At 48.0% G+C, this 14,817-nt stretch overlaps 3 protein-coding genes across 3 annotated transcripts; 1 reads left to right on the top strand and 2 right to left on the bottom strand.

The window, feature by feature from the left end:
• Window positions 1–482: 482 nt before the first annotated feature.
• GIQ15_04932 (uncharacterized protein) lies at window positions 483–1,463 on the bottom strand (the record flags this gene model as incomplete). Its single annotated transcript, XM_033552349.1, has 1 exon — window positions 483–1,463. The coding sequence occupies one exon, from the start codon at window positions 1,461–1,463 to the stop codon at window positions 483–485; it is 981 nt and encodes a 326-aa protein (XP_033406079.1).
• Window positions 1,464–2,367: 904 nt separating this feature from the next.
• Window positions 2,368–3,389, bottom strand: GIQ15_04931 (putative replication factor-a protein; the record flags this gene model as incomplete). Its single annotated transcript, XM_033552348.1, has 3 exons — window positions 2,368–3,159; window positions 3,240–3,331; window positions 3,386–3,389. The coding sequence occupies 3 exons, from the start codon at window positions 3,387–3,389 to the stop codon at window positions 2,368–2,370; spliced, it is 888 nt and encodes a 295-aa protein (XP_033406078.1).
• Window positions 3,390–3,821: 432 nt separating this feature from the next.
• On the top strand, window positions 3,822–6,638 carry GIQ15_04930 (ATP-dependent RNA helicase DBP10; the record flags this gene model as incomplete). The annotated part of the gene is made up of 1 exon (XM_033552347.1): window positions 3,822–6,638. The coding sequence occupies one exon, from the start codon at window positions 3,822–3,824 to the stop codon at window positions 6,636–6,638; it is 2,817 nt and encodes a 938-aa protein (XP_033406077.1).
• Window positions 6,639–14,817: the final 8,179 nt, after the last annotated feature.

The following is a 14,817-nucleotide window of genomic DNA, read 5'->3' as shown; positions in this document are numbered from 1 at the left end:
CTATGGGATATCGACAAGCAGTCATACGAGTTACAGGCAGTGTGTCCCAGGCACGCATGGGCAAAGAATACAGTTTAGCTTTTACTCTCTATCCAGTTACTCTTGCAATAAAGTTATGTTTCAATCAATATTGTAGTTCCTCTATCTATAGTTGGAGATTTAAGCGTAACTTAAACAACAGCCTTATTATCTTGCCAGCCACACTTGAGTGAAGGGTTGTGGATACATGATAGCATCGATCTATCTATATGTAGTCAAGTTCTAGGTAGTCACAAAGAGGTCCCTTGGAAGTGACCGTAGGCCTATAGACCTCTCCTTTGTCCAGCTGCGTTACTGTTCAACCTCGACCTCGGGGAACTTGATTTTGACTCCCTAAGAGGAATATAAGTGAAATGGGCTCGGAAAGAAATTTATAGTATGTTGAACGAAATGATAGGAGACCAAAAATAAAAAGAAATCTAAAGTGCGGTGAAGAGGTCCAGTCAATCCCTCCCTAATCGCTCCTCTTCATCCTCTATAAGCTCGTAAGCCGGTCTATAGGCGTTTTTCTTCTCCCCAACCTCACCGCCGGCCTCTATCGACTTCCCTAGCTTCAACTTTGGGTTCGGATGCGTATCATTCGTCCCTCCTAAACTTGTATATCCCTGATCATAAAGCGGACAATATTCTACCCCTAAATGCTTAATAAACGCCCAAATCTCCACATAATGCCAATCAATCACAGGGTGAATGCGCATGAAATCCGGCCACCCGTGATCCGTACGGTCGAAATGCGTCAAGTTGCCACCATGCGGATCGGTACGCCGCGTTCCAACAAATATAGCTCGTATCTGGGGGTTGGAAGATAGATAGTCAGCGAAAGTGGAGCGGATTGTTGAGTGTGGAGGGTCGGTTGAGTGGCGAGATAGCTTTAGGTGGTAGGCCTGGGAGGATTGAGTGACGAATTTCTCGACAGAAGGGAAAGGGTGTTTTGGTTGAGCGTATATTGCTGGAATGGATGTTGGATGGGAAGTAGGGGTGTTCGATGGCTCGTTGGTATCGGTTGTGGCGGTGGAAGAAGCGGACGATGGACTGGTCGAGGCGTAGTGTGAGTGTAGGCTCGCGAGGAAGAGTAGGAGGAGAACAAGACAGTCCTTTCCGCCGTTGTAGGAGAGAGCGAGCTCGTGTATGGTGTATCGTGATAGGGATTCGCGGATGACCCCTAGAGAGATGTGGGTTTGCTGCTGAACGCGGTAGAGCAGTGACGAAGGGTCATGTTGTTCAGCGAGGAATGCTGTTATTTGATTATGCAGATTGTATGTCACTGTCGAAAGTGACGTTAGGGACGGTGGTTCTATTATATCGGCTGCATCCTTTGATTGTTTTCCGTTTTCAAGGGTTATATTGTTTCGCCTTGCAACTCCGGCTGGGGGACAGTTTTCATCACCGCCATTCATCTGGCTGGTCCGGCATGGTTCGGGCATTGTTAAACCTGTCCTGTATATGCAAATATACACAGAAATGGTCGAATCGGGGGAATATGTGTCGGGTCTTCAGCTAAATATTCACAATCTCGATCAAGGGTGGGCTGGTTTCTTCCCCACCAACGACGGCAAGTTTCGGCTTTCTTTCTTTCGTCTTGCTTCTAGAAGATATGAAGCTTGTAGCTTGCCGGTCCTCTTGTGAGAGTAGATGCTATATAAAGGGAAGACAAGATCGAGGAACTGTTGGATCCCCAGGGCGGAGGATACGGGGAATCGACTGTTTCGGTTGCCTCCCGCAGTTTTCTTTTTGGTTTAACTAGCTTTTTCTTCCGAGACCTTAATTAATTGGCGTTAGAGGCTAATTTCTTCGGATATAAGAAGCGTTCGACTGGAAAAAGGGCTCTGGTATTATGGCTTTTGCGCTATCTCTGCGGCGGCTTTTTCTCTCTTGCTCTGCTCTGGGGTCGGTGTATGTTCTGCTCCAGGTGCGACTACGTCAGTTGGCGGAACCGGCGTGGGATGGCTGAGTAAGCAGGAGAGCCGCAGCTTCGGTTCGAGTCGATATAGAAGACCAGGTATAGATCGGAAACATGGGACGGATGAAGGCGATTGAGGACGATCTGGGGCGGCTGAGGATAGATATTGAGAAGCTGATATTTGCAGGCAGTGCGTTGATGCCGATTTGAATCAAGTTACTATTCCTACATAAGAACTGACCACTGGAAGAGTAGTATCTATGGATGTTGATAGATGGCCCCGTCAATTGTTTTAGGATATCATATCCAATGCAAAGCTGGAGGTGATTATCTGATCCCACCGCGCCCTGCTGAGCCTTATGGTATGAGCTCGTCTATATGAGATGGAGCTCAAACGTTCAGTCATCGAGCAGCAAAGCTAACTCTGCTCAGCAATCCAGGATTTTCCAGGTATCCTCGTCCACCGTGTGGTATATCACACTCAGTCCCAGTAGCTCTTCGGCAGCCTTATAAACTTCATTTACATTCACTTGCATCAGCGGAGCAAGAACGTTCACATGCATTCCTTCGTTGGTCTGTCTGCTGTTGCTGAGAGCGTCATACAGCTTCCGCGCCATCGGAGACATTCGTGGTAAAGAGAGATTGTTTCCGCCCATGTCCATCGCACCTCCACCACTTTCGGCACCCGCTCCAGAGCCGCCAGCCTTTGGAGGTGGGCCCTTGGTGAAATAAAGATGGACAGCTGTCGCTTCGAGAAAATGAACATGGTATTCGTTGATATTCGTTATCGGGCGAATCAACACCGCATTAACTTGTCGTCGATCATTGAATGTTTTTAAATTGGCAAACACCTTCGCATATCCATTCGTGGTTACTTGATGAGCCCTTGGTCGCCCTGATTTGTCTGTCACGCCGCCGGCACCGCTGCCACCGCCTGTTGTGTCCATGGCCATGACGTCCATGGCCTCAAGTTCATCAAACGCATCTTTCTCTTCTGGAGGAATAAAATATCTCACATCCGTTTCACCGGTTCCATCGTCGAGTTTGTATGTGACGTGCGTTGCAAGCTTGTTGACATTTCGAACCTGGCCAACGAAGCATACTACGTTGATATCGGCGTTATCTATTTTGAAGGGTGCTTCTGGAAATGCCTGAGATGCATCGTTTAATTGTTTAATTGTGACTGGTCGTACAGATCTAGATTCGCCGGAATACGCTGCCTGTTTATCGTCTCAGTTAGCACAAGCTTATACATAACTCTACTCAAGAGCCTACTGTAAAGGTTTCATGAGCTGCATACCTTGGACTGACTGCTGGTTTCTCCTTGTGCGAAACCACCAGCTCCTTCTCCGCCACCATAGGGCGTTGACGAATAACCTCCATACCCATAATCTGCACGCGTATATTAGTTATCTGACGACAATTATTGACTGGAGCAATGCTTACCCATTGTAAGACTTTTTATCCTGATGATCCCTATAGAGTAACTAGTCCCACCGGTATTCAAAGTAGGGTAGGTAGTCACTTTTTTATTTTTCTGGTTTAATTGATTGTTTTCGCGTGTTTTTGACGCGTCGAGGGGAAATAGTCACGTGTTGATTACGGAATAAAGTTGTTCCTTACCGCACCATCTGGGAATTTTGCGTCACTTTTTGATAAAAAAATATATATATGAAGCTACCAGACGTTGCTATTTGATAGCAAGTCGAGAGATCTTTACTTGTTGGTTGGAGGCCATCTTATCTAGGGGCAATTAGACCCGGCGGAGCTATAGATTACTTATACCATGCGCCATTAATTGTTCTTTCCCTTTATCACCAATATTCTCCAAATTGCGCGACGTTGAGATAACCGATTGTGCCTCCGCTAAAATTCGCCCAAGATGCCTCACCGCGCAGCCTCTCCGGCTCAGTCGGAGGCTGAGTTCGACATATCGAAGAGTTTGTTTGCAGCCAACGATGATTCCGATAGGGAGCTTCCTTCGAAAAAGCAGAAGCAGACCAAGAAACCGGAACCACAAGTCCTTGATATGATGGCAGAGATAGAAGGGGAGGAAGACGATGGCGACGCGACATTTATTGCCACCGAGCAGTCATTGATGAACCGCAAAGCATCAGCCTTGAAGGGCCGGACCGTGAAGAGAGGCGGCGGTTTTCAAGCAATGGGTCTAAATCCAAATCTGCTGAAAGCAATTACACGAAAAGGATTCTCAGTTCCAACTCCCATTCAAAGTAAAACTATCCCGCTTTTATTGGATGATCAAGATGTGGTGGGTATGGCGCGCACCGGATCTGGAAAGACGGCCGCATTTGTTATTCCGATGATTGAAAAGTTGAAGAATCATAGCAGCAAGGTTGGCGCCAGAGGCTTAATTTTATCACCCTCGCGTGAACTGGCGTTGCAGACTTTGAAGGTAGTTAAGGAACTTGGCCGAGGAACGGATCTGAAGTGTGTGCTCTTGGTTGGAGGCGACAGTCTCGAGGAACAGTTCGGATACATGGCTGGGAACCCTGACATTATTATTGCTACCCCGGGTCGATTCCTTCATCTAAAAGTGGAAATGAACCTCGACCTATCTAGTATTCGCTATGCTGTATTCGATGAAGCCGATCGATTGTTCGAAATGGGTTTTGCAGCTCAGCTCACCGAAATTCTCCATGCGCTACCTTCATCCCGCCAGACACTCCTATTTTCTGCCACCCTCCCAAAATCTTTGGTAGAATTTGCTCGCGCAGGTCTACAAGAACCTACTCTTATTCGTCTGGACGCCGATAGCAAAATATCTCCGGACCTCCAAAGTGCATTTTTTACCGTCAAGTCAGCAGATAAGGAGGGCGCATTGTTGCATATCCTTCACGATATCATCAAGATTCCGACTGGGGAAACTGCCGCTGGAAAACGCGCTGCAAAGGAAGCGAAGCAAGAGAGCAGAAATCCTAAGAAACGGAAACGGCCAGAAACGAAGGGACAGGGAGCAAACAACATTCCGACAGAGCATTCAACAATTGTGTTTGTGGCAACAAAACATCATGTCGAATATATCGCATCGCTTCTTCGGGAATCTGGCTTTGCAGTCTCGTATGCATATGGCTCCCTGAATCAGACAGCCCGTAAAATCCAAGTGCAGAACTTCCGGGTTGGAATCTCGAATATACTGGTTGTTACGGATGTGGCTGCTCGAGGAATTGATATTCCTGTTCTTGCAAACGTCATCAACTACGATTTTCCCTCTCAGCCAAAAATCTTTATTCATCGTGTTGGACGTACGGCCAGAGCAGGTCAAAAGGGCTGGAGTTACAGTTTAATCCGCGATTCGGACGCCCCATATTTAATAGATCTACAATTGTTCCTTGGGCGGCAACTTCTTATGGGGAGAGCTGCTACAGAAAGCGTGAACTATGCGGAGGATATTGTCGTTGGTAGTCTGCCACGGAAGTCTCTTGAGAGCCATTGCGAATACGTGGATAAACTAATCAACGAGGACATTGATGTTGAGGGATTACGCTCAGTTTCTATCCGAGGAGAAAAGCTCTACCTGAGAACTCGAAACTCTGCCTCAGCCGAAAGTGCTAAAAGGGCAAAGGACCTCGTCGCTGCTGATGCATGGAGTACAATGCATCCGTTATTTAATGACGAGTCGAGCCAATTGGAAGCTGAGAGAGAACAAATGCTGGCCCGAGTTGGAGGGTACAAGCCTCAAGAAACGGTCTTTGAAGTCATGGGTAGACGAGGAGGGAAGAATGGGAATGAGGAGGCGGTAGAAGTGATGCGCAAGATACGTTCTGTTATGGAAAGGAAGAAGGTACGAAGGGAGTTAGCATCGCAGAGCTTGCCCACAGCACCATTGCTAAACGCGCAAGGGACGGAAATTGATGATGATAGTGATGGAAATTTGAGTGATGTCTTGGATGACGATGATGATGCAGCAGTTCAAGACCCCGATATGTCTCTCGCCGATGAATCAGATTTGGAAGTGACATTCTCATACCCAAAACAAGGGAAATCCTCTTCAAACCCCCAGGATGGAAATGAAAGCAACACTTTCCAAAACCCCGAATACTTTATGTCATACACCCCTACCTCTATCTCGCTTACAGAGGATCGTGGCTATGGCGTCCACACCGGCTCTAATTCCAACACCAACTTTGTAGAGGCATCTCGAGCTGCCACAATGGACCTCAATGGTGATGAGGGAGCTCGTGGCCTTGGCGGAGCGAGTTCAATTAAGCGTTGGGACAAACGCCATAAGAAATATGTCCTGCGTCAAAACGACGAGGATGGTTCCAAGGGGGAAAAACTTGTGCGAGGTGAGAGTGGAGCGAAGATTGCTGCAAGCTTCCGCAGTGGCAGGTTCGACTCCTGGAAAAAGGGGAAGAGACTTGGCCGGATGCCCAGGGTGGGAGAGATGGAAAATTCCAATCTCGGCAGTGCTGGGGGTATACCTGGTAGGAAATATAGACACAACAAAGAACAAGCTCCTAAGGCTGCGGACAAGTATCGTGGCGACTACGACAAGATGAAGAAGAAGGCAGAGGCAATGCAACAACGCCGGGAAGATGCAGGGCTGCCGACGTACGGCGGCAAGAAGAATGTCAAGAGTGAGTTGAGGAACTCCGAGGACGTACGGAAGGCCAGGAATCAGCTGGAAAAGAGAAAGGAGAAAAATGCACGACCTTCAAAGAGAGGTAAAGGTCGATAGAGGAACGACGTCCTCTTTTTTTTTTTTTTTTTGGCATGGGGTTCAATTCTGAGCCATACTACAACAATAGATTATACATATTATACAGCACATATCATATCGAATCCAAAGCTCTATCTCCCCAGGTCCAGCAAACCTCTGTCAACGAACAGCGAGTGGCACCCGCGGTTCTCAACATTTCCTTCTATTAACCTTCTCACTGTCATGCAGCGCAGCTAGCCCCCCCAGTTGACCAGGCCCTTCACCGTGTGACCGACTCGCATCCTTGCCCAAGAGCTTGGCTTATCGTCGTCTGAACAGTTGAATCACCTTCAGCTCATTACCCCAACCGCGGCTTGCAGGTGTTTATGCAGACTCGAGATATAATCCCTACCCTTCTTTTTTTAAGGTATTTCCGAAAATCACCCGGCTAGCCCCGGTATAGCTGTCCCGCAGGCGAGCCATCTGCGTCAGAGGCAAGCATCTGGAGAATGTCACTGTTGCAACTGGACCTCAGGGCTTCCACGTTGATCAACTTTAATCCTTATCAGCTCGCGGCGCTCGCGTGTCGTAGTCTAATTAATATACGGAGCAATTATAGTTTGCAATATTTCGCAACGTTGGGCTCGGCACGGCTTGTCTCGCGCTCGGATTTCCAACGTTCGTTCAGTTGCTCGACTCGAATATAACCTATGAAACGTCCCGTGCTTTCGGCAGTTCAATTTGGCAGACGATGTGAGGATAGGATGCTACATATTGCGGAGATCCCGGTCGATCAGATTTGACTTTTCTCCGGGACACATGTGGGCAATAGTCAACGTTAGGGCCATCCCAACCTTGTTTCGCAGTCCTGGGTGAGACTTTATTGGACAAACTGGTTTCAGAGTATTGCGGTATCGGCTTCGCTTGCGAGGAGATCGTTTCGATTCCGGAGGTGGGCCGATGGGAAGAGAGCCCTGGTTTGCTGGACTCATGACTTGTTCCAAGTAGACAAGCATCTCCCCTCCATGCCAGATACAGGGTATCGGACATCCCGCAAGCTGTTTACCAGGATATCCAGGCGACACGTCCGTATAGGTCATCTTATCAGTGGCATTCGTCAGGCTGACTCGATATCGACAGAAGGTTGGTTATATTTCCCTGTTCATGGAGCAGAGGAGGTCCCGGATCCGATCATGTTCCGCTATACGGAATGACATACCTCTTTCGGCTCAGTCTCTCGTCAACGTTTTATGTTAAGTATGTTGTTCCAACGACTCGCCAAAGAAGAAAAAGGAAGGAAATGAAGGAAAGGAAGAAAGAAAAAAGGAAGGAAAAAAGAAGAAAAAGTCTCCGTGTCCGAAAAGTGCTCCAACTTTGCCGCACTTTATTTGTAGGACTCGCATATATGCTCCGACGGACTTCACCAGCGTGGGAATGAAAGTACGGAGTAGCGAGAAGACGAGAGTCGGTCAGTTGGCGACTAGCTGGTAGCCCACACTGCCATCTGGGGGCCAAGCCAGGTTCTGACTTCATCTCCATATCTCCATCGGCGTTCATACTTAGCACGAAACAACCCACGGCAGCACGCACGCAGGCGGTAAGACCCGGCGGCACACTGGTCAACGGTTCTTCATATGTGTTTGAGAATCAGCCGCTAAGTATCTTCGTCCGCATGTACTTATCTCGGTCCTCGTATACAGCAGGCTTAGGTGCTCGTGAGCAGATGTGAACTAAACGCACTTGTCTCCGTCGAGCATGATGCAAGGTAGCGCGGGGAAAGATGATTAAAAGGTAATGGACCAGCTTGTCGAAGGGAGCGGCCAGGTGCAGATTGCATGTTCAACGTCCATTTCTGGTTCTTGCCGAGGAATAAACCTCCCAGTACGAATAAGAGTTAAGGCGACGAACGATGTGTTCCTCAGGGAACTCAAAGCAGGGAACTGGATGTCTTAATTTTGAGCAGCATTTCTCCGTCTGGAGTACTTTTATCCAGCTCCTGGCACCTTTTCAGCAATTAAACTTCTGACATGGTCCGGGTATGCAGGGGATAACCTGGAGCCGAGATGAACACCCGCAGAATGCCCGATTCTACTCGCCTATCACGCTCAACGCAGTGCAACATGTCGTATTGGAATAGTTAGCGCCGTTTCGCTGCCACTCGATACGCCAGCAACCTTGTCAATAAGTCCTGCAGGACGCTGAATCGAAGATAAATGAACTACTGGGGCATAAATTTTTGGGCAATTATTATGTGTCATAATGCCCTCCATGGCCAGAGCATTGGTCGTATGAGCACGAGATGTCAAGGAACCGCAAATAGCTCGCGCTTACCGCCAGCGAGGAAAGCTAGGAGGATGACCGACACTAATAGCTCCCCAAACAAAGACCATTTTGGAGGGCGCTAACTGTTCGATATTGGCGCCATTTTCAATCAGCGGTGTTTGACGAAACTTTTCTAGATCTCCTTTGAAGAATCCAGGGAGACAAAAGTAAAACTAACCCACATGGTCTAGCAACAAATTGATCCGAGCGGGCGATCGGTAGAGCTCACTTTAGTTGCGGATAAGCTTCTACCAGAGAGGCCAATGGGGTTGTTTTATATACGAGACATCCTAGTGATACCATGGAGCACCACGATCATGCATTGACATTTCCACCCACAAAACTAAATAACGGGACACAAACTCGGTAAATACCGGTACGCAGTCTAGGGCAAATTAGCCCTTGGGGCACCCGTCAATCCCGAAGCGAGAACCAAAGAATGAAGCAGCTACTAGAGAAAAAGAAGATTATACAGGCGCCGATGACTTGTTCACCGGGACTAACTATGGTTTATTAGTATCGTTTCAGGCCTTCGTCTCTTCTGGCCAGAACTCCATGGGGAATACGAAACCGCTCGGCCGGTAGGAGTTGGAGATCCATGATGCGGTGAGCGTTCTCCGTCTCTTTTGCTTGATCGGTTTTTTTTCCTCTTCTGATATGGTGGACAATATGGCACTAGACAGCGATACCCCAATATCTTTAGCCTCTGGTACCTTGGTTATACAATGCACGAAGCTAAGGCTCGACTATATATGCTCATATGTATGGCGTATGCACCTGGGCCCTTAAACTAATTGCCTTTCACGCCAAGTATTCCATAGTATGTACGGGGTATGTATTCGCCCTATATCGCTCGCTCCCACTTTTCAGTTTCCCGTGACGGAGAAGGGAGGGGCTGTGTCAGGTTCGGCATCAGTCAACTCCATAGAATGTTGTATCCAAAACGCCGCCGACCAGACTTTTGGTTCGGCCATTTCGCCGTTCACCCAACATCGGGCCCCTAACTGCGCCTGCGAGGGAATAGCCCATTCATATACGGAATGATTCCACCCAAGCTCCTATGCAGAGCTCCGCCCACAGTGTTAGATCAGCACAGAAGTATATGTACGGAGTCTTCCGTAGCCTGAGCTAGAGAGCGCCATGTCTAGCCTATCTTTTGGGATGGAGTGACCCGAGAGAGAGCTATTGGCCCCGCGTCGATCCCGTTGATGCCGACCGATAATCATCAATTGCCAAAAGGAAAGCTGATAAAAATGATCGAGCAGCCTCGTCCATTCATAGGTCCCGTGAAATTTATGCGCCTTGTACAGCCGTCCCTGGGAAAACGCCTTCGGTAATCCCACCCTGAAAGCGGCCTCATCTCCAATATATGGAGTACTCTACCTCGCCTTCATACCGCAAACGCGCATAAACACCTACTAATAGGACTTGAGACCACTTGGCATGCCTTATTGCTTCATTTGTCTTGGCGACCCGGGATAATTCACTGATTCCTCATGTGGGATAGACATACATATATATTACGTAGGGGGTAAAGGCCCTGCCCACTAAATGGAGTTTTGACTTACTTCTGCACAAAACCAGAAAAAGAAAGGAGAAGAAGAGTGGAAAGACACGAAATCGGACTTCGGGGATTAATTTTAGCTCACCTCATAAAGTTGGATCCCATGTCTAGTTCCATGGTTAGGGGCCGATCAGGCCATGGACGCTTTAACCGAAGAGGCAGGTAAATGAGCCACGGGCAAACTATTTGGGGATTTTTAGACCAGATCCGCTCGATGCGATGATAACGATACTACCATAACTATTAGCAAACCGGGATAATACTTAAGATTTCCTTCGGGAGTTACCCCAGTGGCACGTTGGAAGCCACAACATCGTGGCTCACCAAAGTCGTGCATACCTCGATGGTCTAGAGTGCTTTGCAGCGGGCACAAGGCAAGATCTCAGTGGGTTTCCTTATCTACTGTATGAACGGTACTCCGTATGGAGTAGTGGCACCTCGGATACGGGAATGGTTCTGGCCATCTCGTTGTGTCTAGCCGTTAGATCCTGTAGCAGTTCAATCCGTACGGAAAAGATGTCCCTATGTTACGTTGAGAGTGAGCAGCTGATACACTTTAAAACTTAAAAAAAGGGCCGGAACTGTGTGCTTCTAACCCCGAAGACATAATTATAGGGAGATCGGCACAGACTTTGGGAGAGGCTGGGGAAATGACAGCTTGAAGAACTGAGGGATGATACCCCAGGGTACATACCTCATCATGCCAGTCACGCCTTGTACCGGAGCATTGTATGTATTTGGCTGTATAATACGAGATGCATATCAAAGATCCATGTATACATCGTTGGCTGATTACTTGTCAAAAGTTAAATGCCGTCCCATTTATTTCCAATTACTCGCATCTCGAAGGCTCCGTTTAATTTCCGTTGCAGGGGTCGTGCTCGGCTGATATACAGGAGCAACTCCCTGGAGCAATTGAGCATAAGGACGGAGTAGGCCTATATCGCTGGCCTTCTATAACTAAAATCTAATTAGCGCTCTTAATTTGGAATATGGCGATCGCGACTGCATAGGATGTAGGGTGCAGTAATGCTTACTGTGCATAATGTCGTGTGCAAGCCCCCCCTTAGCTTTGGTTAAAAGAAGGGCGCCCAAGGAACCAATGTGGCCCAGTATGCTAAGCACAGCGATTACCACAATATCTATTCATTGAGCTGCCAGAGCTCTGGCCTCCAAGACTCAAGGCCAGCCAAAAATACGTACGAACTCACAGCATAGCTGAGAGAAAGGTGCCAAAATATGGGCTGATAAGGTTCGGAGATTTTCCCCAAATCGCGAAGGAGTACCGGAATAAAGCATGTTTACTTCCCCATGAAAGTATGCTCCATGGCTACCAGCCACAGCCTCGCCTCAAACGGTAGTCCATACTCGGTACATTTGAAATGGAGCTGGCGCTTTTCCATAACGTTTGGGACACGTCCGGGAGGATCGACGGGATCCAGCCAGGGAATAAACAAATCAATAAATATTAATTTCTTTTTCTTTGCTGAGCGTCAACTCTTTCCTTTTTCTGTTTGGACCAATTGGCTTTTTTTGGCCCTATGATTGGTTGGATTGTCAATAATCGTTGGAGATGTGGTGGAAGATGGTAAAGATAGCGTCGGTTTGGTTGGAAATGCCCCATATAATCGGGTTCTGCTCGAATAATGAAGTGGGTGGCGCAAATTTTTTGCCCATTGTCCGTACCAGGCAAGTCCACACACAGCCATAACGCCCTCAGCTCTGCTCGGAGTACCCCGTTATCCGGTCTTGAGAAAATAAGAAACAGGTGAAAGACGGGAAAAAGCAACGTTGTATAATCAGGAACTTGGAAACCTAAAGAGCCGATCAGAGCAACGAGATTTATATATATATCTTCTTTGAAGCTCCTCACATATCACAAGGCTTTAGCCCTGCGCTCTGGCGCTGAACCTGCCTCTGCACATTTAAGAGTTGTTGACCTGATAGCTGCGGTGTGGCCAGGCCAACAGACTTTGGTGTCTGCATAAAACTCCGTCACAGACGGTGATCTGTCATCAATACCGTTGGCGGCTTGGCTGCTGTTTCGATGATGGCTGGGAGGATCAATCGATATCCTGATCGTCGTCTGCGCTTTGATGATTCTGATGCAATGGTGCTGCAGATAGACAAGCTTTCGGTTCTGGCTGAACTGACCTCGTGTGGTCTCAGGGGTTCTCCGTATGGAGGAAACGAGAGGCACAAGTTCAGTTAGAAATCCAGGGTTCTTTCACCTCGAGCGCCTCTAAAACAAGGCACACACGCGGGCACACGCACTAAGGACGAGAATGACACCTCCTGAGCACTCCACAGACCAAGCAGTCGTCGTCTTCGTCGTCGTCTGTCGCTATGGACCTTGACCTTGTCGTAGGAGCGTCCGGTGTTCTAACCACCCAAAGTGAAGGTATAGCCGCCATTTAGCTTGCGCCGGGATAATTCTGTCTCATATGATGGGGGATCGAGCACTCAGACGGAGTACGGAACTGATATCGGGATTTCTTTTTCGTCGATGATGATAGATCTGTTTGAGGGCGATGTTTGGTGGTGGTGGTGCATCTGTTTTTGTATATGTATGACAACGGAACAATAGGCTCTTCCGAAACGGGAAGCGCTCCAAACGTCAAAGTCAACCTCAACGTCAACCTCGACGTCAACATCAACATCAACGTCAAGCTTCGGCTTCTCTCTCACCTTCGGGTTCCCTGCTGGCCTCAACCGGGTCGGCACCGCGTAAAATCAAAGCTCTCTTGGCCAGTGGTTAACTCCATTGTTCCCAGGGTTTCATGTTCTGGCGCCGACGCACGGAGTGGAGCGACTATCAGCTTCGTTTTCACGGCAGTTTTCTGTCCCATTCCACTTGGTTACTCGAGACCGTCTGGACACCTGTAAGTAGATTTGAAGGTACTCTCTCACACACAGTTATCGTCCGCCAAACCATGCAAGCCACCCCCATTTCTCTGCCACCTGATTAGCTGGTTCGGCAAATGAAAATTGAAAAATTGTGAACCAGGCAAATTTAGCCATCGCCACAAGAGGCTCACATATTGAGGAATGGCCAGCTCACCATTGGGCGGTCCGCTTGATCTCTCTCATATTTCAGTACCCTTATTGGATGGCTTTGCTAAATACTCGATGATAGATATATTGAGACTTTTGTTCAATTTCATACAAAAATTCTCTACCAATCATGATCAACGAGGGTGCAAGCTCTTACTAGATGATCCTTGCCTTATTACTCGTCCCTGGCCGATGCAAAACGACGACATACATATATATGATCGACCGAGGCGAAGATCAGGCCCAAGCAAGTTAACTCAGGCTAGCGCCCACCCTGACTCAAGTCTGGTGGTGGGAGGTCGAGATGGCGACTTATCGAAGTCCACAATTTCATGCCAGTGGGTGATCCACGGTATAAATTCCACTAGTAACGGTACCTGGCTTCTGCCTCGCCGTCATATATTTGCCCGAGGATATCGTTCCCTGGTCGTTCTGCACAGGCCATGCTCTCCACTGCGGATACGATGTGCAGCGTGATGAATATCCCCTGGTTGGGTACTTCCTGTCGGCAACAAATTTTGCAATTTTTCTGCGGCCCAAGACCCTACCAACTTTGATTTACGGTTCTTCTAGGAAAGCATCACGATGGTGACACCCAGATACATTTTGCTTTTTTATTTTCAGCAAAAAAGAAGTGACCCCACACACAGCCTACTCCACTAGCGGAGATTGGCTCACGATCACTTTTCTTTACCATAGGGCATTTATCTGCATTCAACAATCGAGAGTTCTTTCATTCTCGGTACTTCTTCAGGTCTTCTCTCTGTGGGATTATCCATTGTATCAAACATGGTGGAATCCATTAGCACCCCTAGCAGCCGTCATCTTTCCCCTACTTAAACAACAGCCAGCGCAAAAGGGCCCCGTTATAAGAACGCAATTTTGCATTCTCGAGGGTTATCTTAATGCTTAATTAATTCATTCAACCAGAATTTTTTAGGTTACGTTTAACGCCGTCCATAACCTGCCAGACCCCTGACCCTCCATGCTGCAGTCTTATTGCTACTCTACAAACTACTACCACCTCCACCACTTAATACACCTGGTTTCTCCTGTCTGATCTCGTTGTTTCTTCTCCCCTCTCTTTCTCCCTCTCTCCCTCTTGTTCTTATTTCTCTCCTTTGGCACCATTGACTTCTGGCTTACCATCTCCCAAACTACCTTTCTACCTTCACCGCCCATACACTGGCCTGGCTTGTCCCTCCCGATCCATTCGCAGACAAGCAGAAGAGGCAACCTTGCTTTCCTCTTTGACGGTCACACCCGATCCGTTGATCA

This window comes from Arthroderma uncinatum (assembly GCF_011692745.1).
Source record: "Arthroderma uncinatum strain CBS 119779 chromosome Unknown scaffold3, whole genome shotgun sequence".
Classification (NCBI taxonomy): domain Eukaryota; kingdom Fungi; phylum Ascomycota; class Eurotiomycetes; order Onygenales; family Arthrodermataceae; genus Arthroderma; species Arthroderma uncinatum.
This window is presented reverse-complemented; position numbering and strand designations above follow the sequence as displayed.